This window comes from Taeniopygia guttata, chromosome 2, assembly GCF_048771995.1.
Source record: "Taeniopygia guttata chromosome 2, bTaeGut7.mat, whole genome shotgun sequence".
Classification (NCBI taxonomy): domain Eukaryota; kingdom Metazoa; phylum Chordata; class Aves; order Passeriformes; family Estrildidae; genus Taeniopygia; species Taeniopygia guttata.
Genome location: NC_133026.1, coordinates 134,224,176 through 134,245,592, shown reverse-complemented (window position 1 = coordinate 134,245,592; position 21,417 = coordinate 134,224,176). Strand labels below are relative to the sequence as shown.

Sequence of the window (21,417 nt, the reverse complement as noted above, 5' to 3'; positions counted from 1 at the left end):
TGCATTTGAGAAATCTGAAGGAGAAAAACCATAAATTACTGAATTGAACCAGGTTGCAGAGCCAAGTCAGTAACAAAACTCAGGAAGTGGGAGGTTGCTTCAAGCTTGTTACAGAACTCTACCATTACCCACAAGATTTTTGTCATTAAAAAAGATTAACTCCCACTGCACAAGGGAAAAATAACTAATCAAAGATAATTTCCAGTGAAGTTACCTATTTTCTGCATACAGATTTCATCAGAGATATTTTAAACTACCTGGAGAGGGGAAAAGGAATAACCCCACAGGCTGAATGACTTGAGAGAAAAGACATTACTAATCTAACAAAGAAGAGCATTTACAGGTGTCTTTTATAGAAGATCTGGATAATAAAGGAAATTTATCTACACAGCCCTGCTAAAATCATATTAAAAATGAAAACCCACAATATTTAAGCAGGTAAGAAAAATGAAGTTATGTTTTAAGATGTCTTTGCAATGGTATGCACCTTCCTTGCCAGCACCAGTTACGTCACTTGAGGACTGAGCCAAGAAATGTGCTAAGTTAAACTTAAAGATTTGAAGATGCATCTGTATGTCTGAAAGATAATTTACTTTCTTCAAGCTCAGATAACCTTTCAGTAGTTTGCTGATACACAAAGTTCAGCATGAAAGGAAGGCAAAGTTTGTCTTTTCAAGCTGCCAAGAGCAGCTGTCTCATACTGAGTTCTCCCTTTTTTCCAACCCTCTCTAGGCCAGAGACTTGACTTCACACATGATGGATAGGTCACTTGCTGGGAATACAAGAAACACAAGTTCAAAGTCTCTTGTAATCAGGTAGACAATATAAACCCTCCCCTCCTACCACACAGGGAAATGACTCAGTCATTAAGTTACTGGTAATCCAGTGTGGAGTAAACCTTGTGGGTACAGTTTTTTCAGTGGTGAAAAAGTTTCTGTTGGTTTTTACTTTTTTTTTTTTTTTTTTTTTTTTTTCTGTTATGGAAGAAAAGCAGCAGTTAAACCTCAATTTTTTTGTAAAATGAAATTCTTGCATGCTAGCCAGTCCTCAGTGGTATAACTTCCCATCTATTTAGTCTTCTTCCTTCAGGGTGTTTGTGCTCACCTTCCTCCTACTCCCACGGAGGCACTGAAAAGCTGGTCCCACAGATTTCTTCTGATCACTGGGTAGCAATAGCAGACAGACATCCTTCTGACACTTTTGATTTCTCTGGCTCATATATCTGAAATGACCAGAGGTAAGCGAACACAGCCCATACATGGCAGTCTTCTGGTATTTCTTGTTCACTGCCACAGAACACACTCTCAGGTCTCACCCACCACTGAAAAGGAAACAAGGCAAAACAACAGACAAGCCACCCAGACATCATCTCTCCATCCTCATATGTGTCACAGCTGGCCACAGCACATGGACAGGAACCTGCCCCAAAGAACCACCACAAAAGATGTAACTGGTGGGAGGCAACAGGCGAGAGACTTTGTGTCTCCATGGACATGGAGATACAGAGAAAAAGGACTAGGGATTCTCCAGAACTCAACAGTGCACAGACTTTGTTACACCTTCCATACTTCAAGCAGACCTCTAACCTCACTAACTCCTACAATTTCCCATATCTGTAACATTTATTACAGATAATATTTTGTTTAAAATATTGATCTTAACTGCTTTAGTCAGCAATCACTTTCATTGCTTTCTTTCTCCACTTTAGGTGCAGATGGCTGTCTTTGAAATGTTAGTTGTCAACTGCTTACAAACACAGAGCCAGGGTATTCAGACAACTATCTGTTCTGCTTCCACTTAGGAGTCTGGCAAATGAAGAGCACTAAATAAATTAAAAAGAAAAAAAAAAATGGTGCCTAAATTTAAGAATAAAATCCATGTCTAAGCACTTAAGCACTTAAATATGTGGTCTGATGTAAAAAAAAAATTGGAATATAGAAAGTGCCAGCAAGGCCAGCTGGGAAGTGATGACTTGGAGAATTCCATCCCTAATTTTGTTGTCTAAATAGGAATCCAGGAATAGGGCCCAGGATCTCATTTTGACCAAAATATTTGTATGTATGCTGCCTAGAGCTGGAAGGAATAAATTGGATCACTGATCTCCTCTGAACTGGGAAATCACTGGAATTTTTTAAAAAAGCACTTTCATGTTATTACATTCAGAAGATTGAATACGATGGGCATTGAAAAGACACAAGAAAGTTTGTTCTCATCCTCAACACAGATGTAGGAGCAGAGTACCAGGCCCTACTGCCTCGGCACAGGAGACCCAGGTGTTAGCAACCCAGAACCAGCATAAGACACTGCTCCTTGCACCAACTCCAGCCACCCACCAGCCTGTCAGGCTCGTACCCCCAAAACTCACTGTTATATAGTTAGCTGAAACACCAAACTTCCTTCTTCTTCAGCAAACTTCACACTACAAAAAAGGGTCTAAAGAAAATCAGATGTAAGTCTCTTGCTAGGCTTCTCCATCCAATTCCAATGATGGTATCATGTATTGATTTGCTCTCAAAGATACTCTCAAATGAGCACATCTACATCTCCACTGAGAAGTTGTTTGGTTTGTATGTGGAAAAGCCATGATTTTCTTTGAAACTACTCTAATAGTTGTAGCTGTTTCTTTCATAAGGCTATCAGGCTCAGAATTACCTGAATATGGGAGCTTCCCAAGAGGAGCAAATTATCTGTATTAGCAAAGGCTCCTTTCTAAGTCTGGGTGGTGTCTACACTTAACCAAATCAAATTTTATTTAAAAGCTTTTTAGAGCTTTTGGCTCCATGTGGACATAACATTTCTGGGAAGTTTTGATCAAAAAGCTTGGCATAACTACAATTACAATATTGTTACAAGGCACTAAATGGTATTGATATGTTTAAAACAGAAATTCTGTGTTCATTTTATATACAATTTATCTCAATTGCATAAATACCTGGGTATTTACAGATTTATCAGTTTTCATCCTCTCCTTGAATCTTTCAAACATTCAAGCTTACAATAAAGCCTAATAATGGCCAAGCAGCCCAGAGGATAATCATTTAAAAAAAAGGAGTAGCAATACTGATTTCAGACTTGAAGAGACAGCAGCTATTGACTTTTAATAGATCTATTAATAATTTTTTATAGTTTTCATTCCTGATTCTAACTTACACAGAATGAACTACAACAGTTGTCCAGGGAAAGAGATACAGTTCTACTGGATCGTTTTCTTATACTGCTGCCCACCTCGTGATCTATCCCCATTTACATGGTTTTCAATGTTTAAACTGAAACAAACATTCTCAGATGGGCAGTGACAGCTGCGAGTGTCGTATCTGTATTTAATGGAATAAAAAACACAAACTAACTTGTCAGACACACCATGGTGTCAAGCTCAATTACCTAAATAAACAGAGGCAATGGTTAATTTTACTTGCTGCTCACTTGAGACTGCTTCACTGTTGATTTTTGCAGTTTCTTCCTGGGAGGATTACATCTGCCTGGTTTAAAGTTTCACTTCCAAACATCATGTCCAAAACCTGAAAGCTTGCTACAGAAAAAAAAAAAAAAAAGTATATATTTGGGAAAAGATCCTTCTTTCTCTGGGGAAAATTAGCCTGGATCCTTAGAGGAATTTTATTTAAATAAGCCCCATCTATGAGACAAGAAGTGCAAACAGGTTGTAGCCTGCCATGATGGAAGCCCACCAGAAACTTCCCATGTGAGCAGGCACAGTAAATGTGTCTTTCTCCACTGCCTTGAGGTAGATGCCTACATGCCACCCAAATGTCACGAGGAACCATAACATCAAGTTCACATTGAAAGCAGTTAAAATACACAGGGATGATGAGAGAAACATTTTTTCACTATTTTTTTTTTTTTTAATTTTAAACACAAGCTAGCAACTATCATTATTTTGGCAATGAAAATGTGCAGCAGATGTTGTCACCTTCTGCAGGGCAGAGAGCTAGTGGATCTCTGCTTACTCACTCAAGCTGAAAAGGTGGCTCATCCTCCCTCCAGCCATTTCTTTGACTTGGATAAAGAAAGAGCCTTCCCATCTGGAACTGTTTTCCTGAAGTGGTTCACCCCATGCTGTTTCACACACTTGCACAAAAAGACCCAGTGACTGTGAGACCCAAACTGCAGTCACGTCACCATAACAGATCTTGCCACTTCCAGGTCATTCAGCAGAGATCACATCCAACCTCAGACACACTTTGACAAGCACACACAAAGGGTTTGAGCAGACTCAGTCCAAGGCAAAAGCTCACGTGCTGACCTTTAGGCACGCACTGGTCACTCAGTGCACTGAAGCCAATAGTGTGCAAAACCTTCGCAGAGGCAGGATCACTCCAGCAACTGATCTGTCTGTACCTTCACCTCTACAGTCCCAAAGCAAAATCAGATCTTCTGCAAGATTCTCCAGCTGTGGAGATGCCAATGGGAGAAAAGAAAAGCAGGGGACAGAACAGTCCCTAGCAGGAGCAAGATGTGGGGAGACTCAGGAACTCAAGGCAAAGTGCAGCCGTAGTGGCAGCTGGGCAGAGCTCAGGTGCTGTGCTGGGCCTGCGAGCACACGGGCCTGAGCACCAACTCTGCTCTGGGCTGTGCCAGGCCAGCATCATTTAGTCCTTTGTACACGACTGCTGAGCTCTGGGATCCCGAGTGCAGATGAATGGCACGTTCTTTGCAACATGCCAGTGGAAACCCTGCTATAGCATTGGGTTGAACAGGCCTGCGTGCTTCTCTAGCCTTTCTTCCTCCCTGGTAAGCATTGAAAGGATTGCATTGCTTTGTACAGAGGACTTCCTTATCACAGGGCAAAATAAAGTCACCTATGAAATGCACTGATAAAGGTTTTTCATTTTACATCCAGCAGCTGAAAAACAACTTTACCAGGTGATGTTGGTGGGGTTGATTTATTTTTGTCTTTGTTTTTTTTGGAGTTTTCTTTTATTTGTTTTGTTGGGGTTTTTTTTTTTTTTTTGGTTTTTTGTGTTTTATTTTTGGTTCGTTTGTTGGGTTTTTATTATTGTTCTGGTGGGTGTTTGGGTTTTTTTGTGTGTTTTTTGGGGGGAGGGGTTGGGTTTTGTTCTTTGTGGCTTTTTTTTCAGTTTATTTTTAAGAGGCACATTAATGATCCATTTATTGCTGGTAACTAGTCTCTGGGTAGACTCAAATAGTCTGCTGTACTACTGTAGACAGTAGTACAGAGGACTACTTGCTGTAGGTTAAGCAATAGTCCTGACATTCTATTCATACACTGAACTAAGCAATATTTTGAGAAATACTAAGCCACATTAATTTTATAGACAAAACCACAGTCAAAAACTGTACTAATGCTCCTCTACTCTGACACCAACTTGAAGGAGGGTTGGTGTAGTCCTTTCCTGCATAGGGGTATGTGCACATCACATAGCACTGTTTCACTATCTCTATGGTTTAGATTATAATGGAGTTTTGAGTTTAGAGCTTAATATATAGAAGCTCTTAAATTACAAGAATTATTATTGCAAACGACTGCAGCTACAGTTGGTGTTCTTGGAAGATGAGAGTGCAAGTAACAAGAAGCTAACAAATTCATGCCAGTAAGTCAAGTTTAATTTGCTTTCCTTTTCCCCTCCCTTCTAAAGCTGGCTGAAATACAAGTTCCACTGTAAATGCAGTGACTAGCAAACATGGATGCCATTACAAATACAGCAGTGCCAAGAGGAAGTCCTCCGTTGACTAATAACAGAGTTTCCAATAGCAACCGCAAGATATTCTGGGCAGTGAACTGAAGAGATTTAGGGATATATTCTAAGCAAAATGTGCTTTTTGCAGCTATACAATATGAATTGTATAACATTTGGACAAAAGGTTTTGACGAAGTTACCAATAACTTGTATCACAAAGGCAGAACTGGAGGTTTTGGTGGCTCCTCAGACTTTTACCTCATCAGCTAACACCGAGCTCTCCTTGTCAAGCCTATTACCAAAGTATGGTTGAGAAAATAAAGACACAGTCATTGCTACACAGCCTGGCATTGCAAATGTCCCAAGCTTTTGCTGTCAACTGAAACAATATGAACACATAGCCTTTTATTTTGGAAAGAGGAGACTGAATGCTTGATAATATTTTTGTGTAGCATTTGTCACTGTCAGAGCACAATACAAAACATAATGAAGTTCATTTGTTAATTAAGTAACCCATTCTCTGAAAACCTATTCTTTAATGCAACACAGCATCTGTAACATTACAAAATCATTTACTAGAATTGGAAAATTACTTTTATAAAGATCATAATATATGACAGCTTCTCTTCTCAGCAAGCCCTTTCTTGCTGAGAGTGCAGGGCATTTCAAGCAGTTACTGCCCCTGCAGAAGATTTTTAAACTTTATTTTTAAATTTCCGTATGGAAAATACTCTCAATTTCCATTGCTGTAATTCAATAGTTCTGTTGTAGATTGCCCATGCATTTTCATTGGAGTAATTTATTTAACCTTTGAAGTAAACATAAATTTGTCAGAAATATTTGCAAGGTTGACTTGTAAGCTCTACTATGTGGAAATCTTGCTAAAATACAAGCACAAATCAGAGTGCTAAATAGTAATTTCAAAGAGATGCCAAACAGTAATGAAAATGAGAAAGTGCTAAGCAGCCAAATGACATGAAAATTGTCATCAAATAACTGAAAACAAGAAACAGAACAAATTTCTTTAAAGAGAAACTTATATACTAAATACCCAAGTCTGACATTGCTGTATTAAAAGCTGCCTCTGAACAAAGCTTTATATACATCATATTTCAGCAGTGTGCCCGCTACACAAAAATACTGCATTGCTGGCTTTTAACAGCTTGGAGGTAATTGTTATGCACTAAGTAATTTTAACCTTCCCACCAAGTTTAATTTTAAAATGCAACTAAGTTACATGAGATGTAGGTGCAACAGAAAAAAATACTAATGAGGGCTTAAAACTCTAGATGGCACACTCATACAATCAAAGACTACAACAGAAATACACAGCACCAACTATGATATCTTCTGACTTCGACGTTTTCCACCCAAAGCATATATAATCTAGCCACACATACTGTTCTGAGGCCAGTTTGTGAATTATTATTATAAAAGGATATGCACTATTTCCCCAAGTTACAATTGGGCGATTTAATAAAACATTATGCAATATCTGCAGTTTTGAATTTGAACAGCAGTGAATTAAACTATTTTATGATTCCACATACAATTAATTCTCATGGCATGGCAACCGTTCTGTCACACTCCAACCTACTTCGTGGATAAGATTGAGATCCTGCATGTTTCTTGAAGGCCCAGTCTCATGCAAAAAACAGCTCAGTTATACACATTTACAAGCTTTGAAGGAAGTTTTTGTTGCTGGTTTGTCTTTAAGAAGGAACTCAGCTGTGTTTTATTACATCAAGTCCAGGATCATAATTAATACATTTCAATACACAGCCTTTAACCTATCCATCTATATAGATCAAGCAGTATGAAATCTAAAAGTCTAATCATCCTGGATGGTTGTAGTAGCCATGAAAACAACATTGCAACACTGGTATTAGAATTTGCCAAGGGTACATTGATGCTGCTATACAATCTTACTGAAGCTGTAGTAAATGAAATGATAGCTGTGCAACTGAATTGCCACAGTGCACATCTGAACAACACCCAGAATGATCAGAGGTGCAAAATGCTTGAATTAGGGTGTTTGACTCATTACCTGAGGAAATAAACCACTGCCTGAAGACAAACAGAACAGAGTTTTACAGTGTGCTGGATGCTTCGTGCTGATGGTGTAACAAACACCACCCCTCAGAAAGTGCAAGGCAGCTGAACAAGCTCTCATGTCACACTGTCAGTGCAGTACCCCTTGCTCCAAGTGGAGAAGCCAAAGCACCACAGCAAAGGGGTGCCCACACCAGGGACACAGAGCTGTAGAGACCAGCACAGAGCCCCAGCTGAAATTCACCATGAGGAACACATGTACAAGAAAGGAGACAGAGAAGGAAGAAAAAAAAAAAAGGAATATGCATACACCGATCAGAGAATTATGTGGGCATGGAAGCATTTGCCCACAAAGCCACAGAGAAGAATGTCTTTGCCCTTAAACCAGTACAACAGCAGCCTGGAAGCAAAGTCCACAACTAAGCTTTCTCCATTTCTACAGTACTAGATATGAACTCATTAAGAAAACCCTTAACAAACGTTGTTCTCTACTACAGTATACTCATAATCACTCCTTGATGCATTTTCCAGAAAGTGTACCTCTGTAGCATGTTTTTACTCTTAAATGTGCAAATAAGAAAAATATTTAGCATATGTTATTCATCTACATATATAAATTTAAGTCTGTATTTTTTTAATCATTTAATAGGTTTATTTCTACAAATTATGGCTTAGAAGCAAGTACTGTACATACAAAAATCTGAGGATACTGATGTGCAGCACGTCATTTCTTCGTGTTGTTTATGTAGATAAGTTATTAATTTCAGTGGGTATTCATCACTTTTCTTATAGCAGCAATAAATAGGCATTTTACTTTTCATAAAATGTTATTTTATATAGCATGTAATCAATACAAAATTAACTTTTAACAGCACTAGAGTAACATAACCCACAGGTCATTACAGGTTGAGTGTGGTATTGGAAAATTTCATATTAGATCTCTGTGCCAAGCTAAGACTGAGTGATTTGCAGGGTCTCCAACATGTCTTCCACTGCCTTCAAGGAGTATTTAGTTTCTTTCTTACTGCGACCTGCAAACTAAACAGGAAAGAAAGGATTGTTAGTTGTCATATATCTGAAATTCTATGTCTAAATCCTGTGGAAATAACAGTTCTACACAACAAATACCAATAATTAACTCTGTTTGCTAAAAACTTAAAAGTACAAAACTAAACCTCAGAATTTTTACAAGAATACAAACTATATCACCTTCTTCTATGAAGTAAAAATACCTTCTGTTAAAGGAAGACAGAAAAAAAAATCTACTTATCAAAATTTACTGTAAAATAATCCAGACAACATACAATTATATTTTATAGTTCAAAGTAGCCATGTGGGATAACATTTTACTTGATTGTAGCCTCCTATTAAAACTCCAATTTCAGAGAACATTTGAAATAAAGTCTGTCTTGATAAGAAAGAAAGATACAGCTTAACAAATACTACTAGTGGCTTTAAAAAGGAAGGAATAGAAGGACAGGAAATGTTGACCATCCCATGCTGAACTCAAAAGGGTTTTTCTAATGATACTGGCAATTGCCATCACTCATAAGCCATATCTAACAGAGGGAATTCATTGACCAGGTTGGTCTTTAGTAAAATGAAACTCCTAACCATTTTTAACACACCTGCACTAAAAAGTTTTGCATTTCAGGTTGGGAGGGGTGGTAAAGAAATTACAGAAACAGTAACTAAAACTTGCTTTTAGTAAAACAGCCTATTCTCTACTTAAATGTTAACATCTAAACACTCAATAAATTTTCAATTTGAAGTTTTTTATTTCAAATACTACTGGTGTCTTGCATAGTTAGTCCTTGATTTATAATGTGTCCCTTCTCTCTTATAATTAACTTAATTTAGCAAACTCTTCATGACCTGTTAAGAAAGATTAAGTCATCAAACTCAGGTAATATCACACCAGCAACAAGCTGCAGGACCTGTTAACCTGCTTTTGACCCCTAGGCTACAATCTAGCATTGCAATTCCCAATCAGCACTGAGGTTTTTTTTAAATAGTTTTGGCACAGTAAATAATAAGCTATCTCAAATAAAAGTTAGGAGAAATTTTGTTACTGTGACAACACTTTACGGCTTAGAGATGTACTGAAAACAGTCTTTTTAATATTTTAGATTTCCAGGTGATTAACTGGTGTACTACATTTCGATTCTAGTAATAATAAATATATTCAGGTTCTGCAGTTTCCAAAGTGACACGCAATAGTCAACTTCAGAGGAAAATCCAAGATTTCTTAAGATATGTCAAAGTGAAAGCAGTAATTTATGTTTTTATCTGATTGAATAAAATATCCTCTCTTTGTCCACATTAAACAGACACTTGGAAATTCCAAATCCTTTCACAAAAATAAGCAAGTTTAAAAAACACAAGTCAAAAGTTTCAAGTGAAAAACTGCTTTCAACTCAAAGCATTCAGAAATGTCAATAAAAAGCATAGAAGCCTAAATGTACTGTGGTCAAATAGCACTTGGCAAGACATGCAGAAAGCACGCAGAGAAAAGCTTCAAAATAAAGAAAGATTTTACTTATTCTCAACATGGACACTGGAAGCAAAATTGACGTATGACATTAGTTTAAAAAAAATGCTACTTGCTAATTTCAAGAGTGGTTGCCTTCTTGATACTGACATGTAGTTTAAACTGAACAAATAAAACCAAACTCTACGTCATAACAACCAGAAGCACACTTGGAAATGTAATCACTTCAAATTTGCCCTGACGAACAATTATTTTGTCTATTCAGCCATTACACAGCAATTTGACTGATTGAGCTGGAATCCATTTCTTAAATCATGACTTAATTTTCTGTTTCCCAAATGGTTAGTAACAAAATCACCTCTCTGCACCCATAAATAAAATGTAGGTTGCTAACACAGAAGAGTTTAGCAGTGTACCAAAGAAGCATGTATCTGGAAAATTACTGTGAGTAGGATCACATTAAAGATTTTTGTGAGCATTAATCAAACTCGCCTGCCTCTGCTGAAATGCTTCTACTGGAGGACATGCTAAACCAATTACCTAATTGAAAAGCACCAGGTAGCTTTATTTTGTTTTGGTTTTAAAGTAACTGTGACTCATGTCCTCAGAACAGACAGAAGTTCTTCTCAGGGTCTGCACATTTGGACTTACCCAGTTTCCCAGTCATAGGGCAAAAGTAAGTTTGTAATAATAATAAACTTTAAACTAATTCTTTGAATAACAAGTACTTAATTAACTTCTGGAATAAAAGATTAAAATTAAATTTTATTTGGGTCTTTTTTTCCACCCAGTCAATTAAATTTAAGAAGCCTGGAGCATAATGACTTTTTTTTAAGAGGATGTGTTAGCAGCCAGGAATTCCAGCTCCGTACAGCAGCCCTAGCTACAAAACCTTTCTGTCTTCCTGAAGAAGTTTACATTTCTCCTAGATTAGACACAGATGAGAAGTACTAATGAGCATGGATGATTACATATTTAACATCAAAATAAGTATATTATCTAGCTGCAGTTTCAAATATCTGTACATTTCAGAAAAATTTTTAACTATTCTTCATCACCATGTTTTCCTCTAACGACAGTGCTGCACAGTCTAACTAACATTGGTGAAAAATGTTTTCTTTTTATACTCAAACACTGCTTTCTTTAAACGACAATAAACTAAGAAGTTCCTCTGATTTCAGACAGGAATGCAAAGGAAAAGCAAAAATCAAGTGCCAAAGCAAACTGCTTGAATGACAGAATAAAATGAAAAAAAGGGACAGGTAAAAATATTTCAAGTAAACTGCACACAAAATACACTTAAAATAATTAAATAATGTTTAAAAAGCAACTATAGCCAGTCATTTGAAAAAATAAAGGCAGTTTTCCAAAATTACTGAGCAAACTGCTGGTAATTCAAGTTCAAATCCAAACTGGAAATGGGGAAAGATCTCATTGCAAGACAATTGCTCAAAAGTAACTTTTTGCATTAATAACTTGGAATTTAAAGCCACAAATTCATATAATTTGTATAGACGTTCAAATCAGGATTCTAAATTCATCCTGCTCTCTAGAACATGCACCTGAAAAATTTCATTTAGCAGTATGAGAATGTCCAACCAATAAAACGAGTCAATATCAAACCCAACAAGCTGTTAAGGCTCTTACTCCACTTTACAGGTGGATAATGCATGGAAAGTGGGGAGAATTTAGAGATCATATAAATATATAGCTTAAAACCTGTCCAGACATACCCTCCCACTAAGGCAGGAGCACTGTACAGGTTTCTCCTGGCACAAGTGACCAAGATTTCATCCTCAGGTCCAAATGGTGACAATTTCCAACTGCTCAGCTCACAGAGCAGAGGAGCAACAAATCAACACTGACATAGGGGAACTACCACCTACTGCATCACCCAACACCACCTGCTTGGCTGGAGGTTCTGAGTCTCTGACACAGAGACTGGAGCAGCCAAACGCTTCCGCAGCACTGTAACAAGGTCAGGAGGGCGGACTGGGGATGTCCTGCCCTGCTGGGCTCACTGGAGCTCCTTGTGGTTCTTCTGGTAAGGGGAATGGGGGCATTCACCCCATTTATTTGCCAGATCCTGGCTTGAGCTTCAGCACTTCCATTTTCTCAAGACCTGGATTTCCCCTAAGATTCTCATCACACACAGTGCTCTTTACATTATATCCCAAACAGCTAACAAGAGCAGAAAAGGAGGCTATATATGTATGTATATATGTATATGTGTGTATCTGTATATGTATGTATGTACGTTAGGTGTGTTAACACAGGCTGTTCTGGTAAGCATCAGCCATAAATGCTTAATGTAGGATCAAAAGAACTCCACAAAAACAGTAATAGGAATTTCAAACTAAAAAAAAAAAAAAAAAAAAAATCAATCAAACAAACAAACCAACAATCCCCCCCCCAAAACCCATAAACCCCCTGCACTTAAAAATGCCCTCAAGCACCACACCACTCCCAATAAAATTCATGTTTTCTTAGAGACATTGTATGTTAACAGAAAGCCATGAGGAGAAAAGAAGGAAAAGGAAAAACAAACAAACAAACAAACAAACAGGTGTGCTTATCTGGATGGGAATCAGTTAACTAGAAACTGTCATAATTAAACATCCATTATATTTAGAACTAGGAGATGCCTATTTCCAGGTCCTCTAGGCCATTCCACAGCCTGCACTGGTTTTAAATTTCCACCCTGATGCACCCTGAAAGGGACTGTTTCCCAGAAGTGCTAACAAGTCTCTACCAGTACTTTGAACTCCAGTCACAATATTTACTTAAAACATATGCAAATCCACTCTATTCTAAGCAACTTATTTTATTAAGATGTAAACATGGAATACTGGTTTTCACTACAAACTCACAAATCTTTTAAAATCTGTTTTGTTCTGTCAATTATGAATCTGTGGTGTATTCCATTCTTTAGTATTTTTTTTTTGTTAGTATTTGGTTGTTTTGGTTGAATTTGTGTTAGGATTTTTTTTTGTTTCTTTGGGTTCTCTTGTTGTTGTTTTTGTGGGCTTTTTTTGTTTTTGTTTGGTTTTAAGCCTGCAATACTTGAATTTTCCATCTTCGCTGCGCTTACAGGAATGTCAGGCATACCTCAAGTCAAAAGAAGCCCTGGTTATTTACAAAACATCAGACAAAGTAGTTAATTCATACACACCTGACCATCATGAGTTGGTAAATGGTTTATTACTGAAAAACAGAGCGATTTAAAGAGCAGAAGAGATACAAACTTTAGGCACATAAGTATCAAATGCTTTATTGTCCCCAGGGATACAATGCTCTTCACTGCACAGTCAGAAGCTACAGGACCAATTAGGAGAAATGGAAAATACCTTTAAGTTGGAATATATCAAAAACACATCAGCCACAAGAAGCTGCACACTTGGCAAGGAACTGAAATGCAGTTAAGTATTAAGAAAACAGCACTGTCTGTAAAAGGAAAATCTAATTTAAATCCATAATAGATGCTGCTTGTAAAAAGGCCATTTGGTAGTATTAACTGTGAAATGGTAGCAAGAAGAAAAAAATTAAATATTGGGTTCCAACACTGAAATATTGCACGGAGAAAGAAGAGCTACATGTATACAAAGTCTTTGCATTTAACATCAATACTTTTGCTCAACAAAAAAGCTGTGGGGAGAATTGGACAGTATGATGTTGATGTCCAGGATTACTTATGTATAACCTTTCATTGGCAGATCATTAAGAATAGCTGTAACGGAGTGAAATAGACATGATATATTTGGGAGAAACAGACAGCAGAGCCTATGAGCTAAAACATGTTTTCATTCATATTTCTAGAAAGAAATAGAGGCTTATAATACAACAGGAAATATAAAAGTTTACACATAACTTTTTAAAAAGTTGGAAAGACTCCCAATCACTTCAGCAAGCTTTGATTATGGCCTACAAATTCTACATTTTCACAACTCAATGAGCATTTCCCTACAAAACTACACAAAACCAACTTCAGCCACGAATATTAAGGCAATTAAATATGATTTTGAAAGGTTAGAGTAAACTCAAGGAAAATAAAAATCCCAGAACTTTCATTTGTTTTCTGGTAAAATAGAAGTGGATAACAAAGTTATTCTAAGAATTAAGACATAGCAAGTTTTATTGAAATAGCTGTAGAACCAAGTCGTGAAGGTCAATATTACAGTAATGTACATTCAGTTAATGTTAGTAGGAAAAATATGTTTAAAGCTATTAAGTAAATGATAGCAATTAGTAACTGTAAAATTATTAAGATTTCCAGGAAACCTTAACCTTTTATTAATTAAGGTTTCCAGGAAATCAAACAGAAGCAGAATGTAAAAAATATAAGCAGATTATGCTGATTTACATGTCATATTTAACCTCTTGAACGGTAGCTGATAAAAGTACAGAAAAGAGCATGTTAAGAGTATCATAAAGCAATGAAGTACTAACCTGGTATGCTCTGTTTATTTGGTTTGCTGCCCAGCTGGCATATTTCATATTATCTTTTTTCATTTTTGCACTTGCTTTTGGATTGGAAGCAATATGACTGGCAGACTAGGAATACAATAAAATAAGTGTAATTATAAAATTTATGTGCATGAAATAAGCTGAGAACATTGAGCATCTCCTTACAGTCTAAGCCCTATGCACAGTGATAGTGGAAAGAGACAAAAAAAATGTTAAAGTCACCAGAAAACAGCATCCAGATAAGAATCAGCTAGACTTTTAAAGAAATTGTTTGTTCTATTTACAGGTACATTAGACTTCAGTTCAGTTCTGTACTGAGTTAAGAACCAAACCTGGATATGATCAGCTAATCCAATTTTCTTCTCCTAAAGTGAGAGTTACGAATTAGTTTTCCACATTCAATTTTTTACCAGAGACAATATAAAATACATCACTTGTATGTCCAAGCTGCCATTAAAAACATTACATTTTTCCCTGTAGTATCAGAAAACACATTTTAAAAGCAGATAAGACTCTACATAAAATATGCCCACCTTCACCTGAAAGAATAAAATAATATTACTTAAGAATCAAATTAAGTTTTTTACTTATATAAATAAATCCACTGTGCAAAGAATTCCTTCTAGAGAGGATGTATGACTTTAAATCCTTTTTGAAGAAGTTACCTTCCCATGCCAATAATGATAATTCTTTTGAAAATACAGGCAAGACTTAAAAGTTAAGAGCACTTCTGTAAGGAGTAGTTACTAGCACAGAATTATCCCTACTCAAATTGTATGTAAAATACTCTGTATTTTAAAACAGTGTTAATAATCTGAGCTATTAAGTTAAAAATCAGGGAAAAAACAAAACAGCAAACGGCAAAGGATAATATACATGCATAAACAAATTTAGAATGATAACATGGAAAATACCTAATCATGCTTACCATGTAAAGTCCAAACAGAGCTCTCATATTTCTGTTGTTAAGCTTCAGTGCTTGTGCAAAATACTTTCTTGACAGCTCAAGGTTTTCAAGCCCCCCCTGAGTGTATTTAACCTGTAAAAATGGTAAACTCCTGAAACTTGCATGTCATTCATACCTCAGGCATTCAATCTAAAGCAATGATACTACAAAAATTTACTCCAAGTTTGTTTCACATGATATTTTTAATCAGGTGAATCCTATCAAAAGCCAAATATATCTCTTTGAAATATATACATTTCAAAATATTTAACTATAGGAGAAAAAACTCCAGCATTAATTTCATTAATGCATTGCTACAAGATTAAAAAGTGATTATTTTCACCTATAAATACTTGAAACCTTGGGATTGTCTCTTATAAAAAGTAGCAGAAATTTTAAATCTAAATTCTGACTACTAGAAATCCATACTGACCCTATGTTCCCACAGCATGCATGAAAACAGTTCACAAAACAATGCCTTTCGTTATGTATTCAAAATAGCACACAAAGTTTAGAGGATTACTCCATTATTTTTCTATTCATTTTTCCAGATATTAGATCAACAAAAAGAGGGATAAATACTAGAAGATATGCTTCAAAGTCTTTTTATGACAAAGCTACTTAGGCTTTCAAGTTTTAATGTCAACACAATTTTACCCATGTTAACTAAAAAAATTAAACCCAATCTAAGCAGTTAACAGTATAATTTAGAAAAAAAAAAAATCTGGAAAAAAAAAAAAAAGACAAAATCAAATGGCTAAAACCTTGAGCTAAAACTTCTAATTTTACCTCTAGCTTTTACTTCGCTTCCACCAGTGCTCCTTCAGGCAGAAATTAGTGGATTCAAATATCTGAGTCCACAGTAACAGGCAACACATCATGACCTCCTAGGCAGCATTGTTGTAGAAAAGTTTAGCTTCTCATGCACTTAATTTGAAAAGTGCATAAAGACTTCAACAAGAAGAGTTCATTTAAAATTAGCTTTTATCGTGAATAATTCCTCCCCTAACTCTTATATTTAGCTTAGTCACACTGTGACTGAGTCACTGAGTATGAAAACACAATTTCCAGAACATGTTCAGTTCTATGAGATGTTAGCATTCTCTGTGAACTCTTTTAATATCTCCTAGGGAAAAATTAAAGAAATCATTTTCACCACTTCTGTAACATAAAAACAGAAAATGTAATCAAACATAATTGATTTTTCTGAAATACCTACTTCAGCATATTGTTGACAATATAAGTGGTTGTGAGGATTAGTCATCATAAGCTCCTCTAAGCAGAAGGCTGCCTTTGCATAGCTGAGAAATACAAAAACAGTGATAAAATGAAACATGAGTACACAGCTCTTTGCTTCAGTTTTTTTTACAGCACAATACAAGTATTACTTTTACCCCCAAAAAAATCACATGATTCACAATGAAAATGCTTCATTTTAAAATAAAGTTTAGAAACAAGTTACTATTTTTGCATCATAGACAGAGGAAAAATACACAAAATCTAATGGAGCAGCTCATGAAAAGCATTTAAAATACTAATCTCTTATTAATAAGTGCCAGTTGTTATCAGCAGGAGTGATGATAGGTATTAGGTACTGAAAGACACTGAACTGAGACAATAAAAATAATTCCTTTTTTTCCTAAGAAAATTCAGCTACCTGAGGATTCATAAACACAGCTACTGTTCACAGCATTTACACTGTCAGTTAACTTTACCTGCCAACAGTTAAACACAGAACTAAGACAAAAAACCAACAAACTAAGAACACTTCTAAAATTCAAACAGTCCAAATCTATGTACGAAAATAGCATCAGACCTCTCCAAAATGGGCATATCCTTATCATTTGAGAAGGCTAGTCCTTGAGTTTTTTAGTGAAAACTTTCAGAAAAAATTAAAAAGTCAAGCTCAAAATGCAGGTTTATTGAGAAGAATCTTGGCTTTGTAATCTGTCAAATAATGGAACTGTATGCAGAATTTGCATCATCTAGAGATATGTGATAGCACTATTGCACAGTTTATAGCATAAGATTCCAAAATTCAGAGATAGAAGGTTTATGACGGCAGTGTGGATAGATATTTAATACTGCAGTAAAAGCAATTTAGCAATTATAAGACCATATTAAGCCATATTACCTGTAAAATCTTGTATCCTAAAATAAATATGCTGTGGTTTTCTCCAGTGCATGTTATGATTGTAATGTATCTGTACCATTTATTAATCTGGGAATAAAAGGGCAGCCACCTCATTCTCCAAAAGCAGAAGCCAGAGTCCTCATTGCAGAACAGGGTAGAACTGAGGACTGTGTAAACCTTGTACATCTATGTGTGCTTATGAACAAAAACGAGAGCATGGTGATTTCACAAGCCCTGTGACTTGTGACCCTGATAAAACATATAAGCTGATGAATTGCCTTCTTTTTTAAAACTTAACTTTTAGTTGCTTTTAGCCAAGATCCCAGTTTTTCCCTATTAGCACAATAATAATAACGATGCTTATGGAAGTATAGAGAGGACAGTGCATTCTTTCCATGAACTGAAGTTCTACATATTGCTTTTTATTGGAATTATAGACCAAAACAAATACAAGCAAAAGCAATTTCTTTCTCAGGTTTTATTGCAGAGTTTCATAATAAAGATTATAGTGAGAAAAACCCAACCCAATAATGGGATACGTATGTTTGAATCACTCTATCATTCACTTCTATACTGACAGATTTGACAAGCTCAAATATCTTTCCAGAAAATTTTTAATAGCTATTTTCTTGGAAAAGGGGCTGGTAGATCTCCCCAAACAAATGGAAATCTAGGTATCAAAATTCCTAGTTTATTCCTGAAGTCATCATTTCAAAGAGTTAAATAAACTATTTTCTTTGAGAATGGGATACAAGGAAAGGTGACTGGGGAACAATTTTTCCCTCACAGTGAGAATAGCTTCCTTGACAATTTCATTCTTTTACTACCCTCTGTAAAGGAAAGAAGGAAACAATGTGATAGAATTCAGGCTGGCCTGAAGAACCAAAGAAAGAGGGGGGAAAAAAAGATATGCCTTTTGGTGGAGGTTTGAATTAATGCTGTGATATTAGAAAACTTGCACTAAGGCTTTGGAGCTAATCCTCTCACACTGGGATTTCCTCCTGTCACTACAGCAATAAAAAAAGCTAACAAAAACATTAAATATCCAATAAGCAAGTTACTACAACATTCAGCATTCTTGATCGCATTGGGTTTTGTACCCAGGCGACCAGACGCCTCCAACTCTGGATCTATGTTTTGCTTTGTGGGTTTTTTTAAAAAAGGTTACTAAAAGTTCTGGGAGAGGTAGGCTAAAAGAAAATTGGAATATTGGTTGCTGTGATCAATTGATTTTAGAAGTAAAAAGTAAAATACATAACTTGAACAAAAAATTATGGGAAGTAAGTGCTGTCCTCTGCTGCACTCAAACCACTTCTTTCAAACATCAGATTTTTAAAAACTACTGAAACATATAGGTAATTAAGTAAACTCTTTTTGTTTGAAAAACAAATGCCTTCCTAAAGTATTTGGTAGCCAAATAAGCCTGGTAATTATTTCCAGTTGAGACCTAGTATATTGGAAATGAGACAGCATACTTTGTAACACTAGTCCTTATAAAAAATCACTGTGGTTTTTGACTTACACAGAGTGGGTTTCAAATTAACATTTTTTATGCAGACTTAGCAAACAACTTACTCATGTTCATTGATGTAAAGTTCTGCAAGTTCATGCCAAGCTTCTTGGTCACCAACAAATCTGTATTGAGAATACAAGAGAGGGAAAAAGAAAAAAAAGAAAGAATGTGCAAGGGATTCTGTAAATGACTAGCACTGAAGCAAAAGCGTAAATTAAATGCAAATTCCACTTTAATTAAAAAGATTTATCAGAACAGCAAAACACAATCCGTATTCTTGTAAGACACTCACTGTTCCAGATACTCATTCAGCTCTCGGATGGCCTCGAGATTTTTCCCCTGGGCTTTTCGAATGGCAATCTTACGCTTTCTTGCTGCCTATGGGTTGACATTAATAAAGGATTAGGCCTCATAATTCCCTGGGTTTTTGTAAGGAAAGCAATTTGACTGTGCAAATTATTATCTCAATACCAGTGGAATTCCACTGCAGAGACACTGCCAGGTTGAAGTTTATAAACATACCCTATCAGATCCCACTGAGAGACTGAAAACCTCTTCTTACAATCACATTATGTATGCTTTTCTTTGGAGGCACAAACTGTATGCATTATTTCGTTCAGATAAATGACTGTCCAGATTCTGATAATTACAAAACAGCAGGGGATGCTAATCTTCAGCCATTCCAACTACCCCCACCTTGTCATTCACAAGATCCATGACTATAGAGGGGAAATGGTGACTGAGCCCTAGAGAATCCCACAGATGCATCTTGGTTGTCTCTGTGTAAGTATGGCTTTCAGCCATATTATTGCTGAAGTGCTGAATGGCACCTTTAACTAATGCTAAATACACACCAATTCCCTAAACAAGTCTCTCATCATTCTTGGAGTACAAAGTAGGCTCTGCAATGAAAAGGCAATACAAAATAGCTATTTCAATGCAAAAACCAGTACTTTGATATGTGGGTAAAAAATGTATTTTGACTTAAACAATATAAAATCGAGTTATAAGAATTATAATGTATTTAAATTTTGAAATCCATAAAAGCCAGAGACCAGAAGGAGGAAAGATACAGAGGATTGTAATGGCTGATTATTCTGTATTTTAATCCAATATTCCAGCTTCTGAATGATGCTGGTTACATTTTTCAGGACCCACAAGGATCTCATTGAGTCCAGCTCTTACAAGAACAGTCCTAACAGATATCAAACCTGTGACCTTGATGGTACCAGCACCATGCCCAAACCAACTGAATATCAACAGACACCTGAGGTGTGATTCAAAACAAAGGAATCTTCCCAGCCAGGAGCAAACAGCACACCTCAGCCAGCCTGCAAGTCATCAGATCAGAAATGTAACAGAATGGAAGGAAAACACGATTCCAGCAGAACATAACTCAAAAAAGGAATGCCATCAGCCTTCTTCCTTGCCTCTAATCCCTATGCTCTTGGGTGACCGCAACAACTGAGGTCAGACATGAGACAACACATGGGCTGGTGTCTGTGACATCGATATGCACACACACCCTCTCGTTTGTCATTTCTCCAAGAGATAATATTGTTGACAAAAACATAAAGCACACTTCTCTGGTCATTAAGTCCCACTCTATCCCCTTCATAGCTCTCATACTATTTCGTATCTTCTAAAGAGTTTATATAGGTGGGTATCATCCTTTGGAAGCCTTGACAGGACAACTCTTCAACAAAATATTGAACAATTTTATTCTTTGAATTTCAGATAGCTCTGAAATCAATTTCTTCATGATGTACCCTAAGTTCACAATCACATATACCTACAAGAGTTTGTGTATATTTACATAATTTTAAACATAATTACTCTCCTAAATAATATTTTATCCTTTAATCCATTTCAACAAATCAATTGCTTCCAAAACAAGAGAGTGTTAAATTAGTTCAAGCACCCAAATAGAAAAGCTAAAAATGCTTTTAACATTTTATTAATTTCCTTTTAATTCATCCCCTTTATCTCCCTCACAAACACATATTCAATAGAAATTCAGTGAAAACAACTCAAGTGAGGAAAAAATATTTCACCCTTCTGACTAAATGTAAGACACAGAGAGAAGACTAATCAGAGGCCAAATTAGAACTCAGTGACTATAGTTGCCACTAGTTCTTTGTCAAACTGCAACCTGTGAAG

At 36.2% G+C, this 21,417-nt stretch overlaps 1 protein-coding gene across 1 annotated transcript in view; it reads right to left on the bottom strand.

Annotated features, from left to right (window-relative positions):
- Positions 1–8,338: 8,338 nt before the first annotated feature.
- EMC2 (ER membrane protein complex subunit 2) overlaps positions 8,339–21,417 on the bottom strand; it is a 36,091-nt gene continuing 23,012 nt past the window's right edge. The window contains 6 exon segments of the mRNA NM_001198684.1: positions 8,339–8,747; positions 14,647–14,751; positions 15,593–15,703; positions 16,830–16,911; positions 19,320–19,379; positions 19,550–19,635. Coding sequence (NP_001185613.1) covers positions 8,661–8,747; positions 14,647–14,751; positions 15,593–15,703; positions 16,830–16,911; positions 19,320–19,379; positions 19,550–19,635 — 531 coding nt within the window. The 3' untranslated portion in view covers positions 8,339–8,660.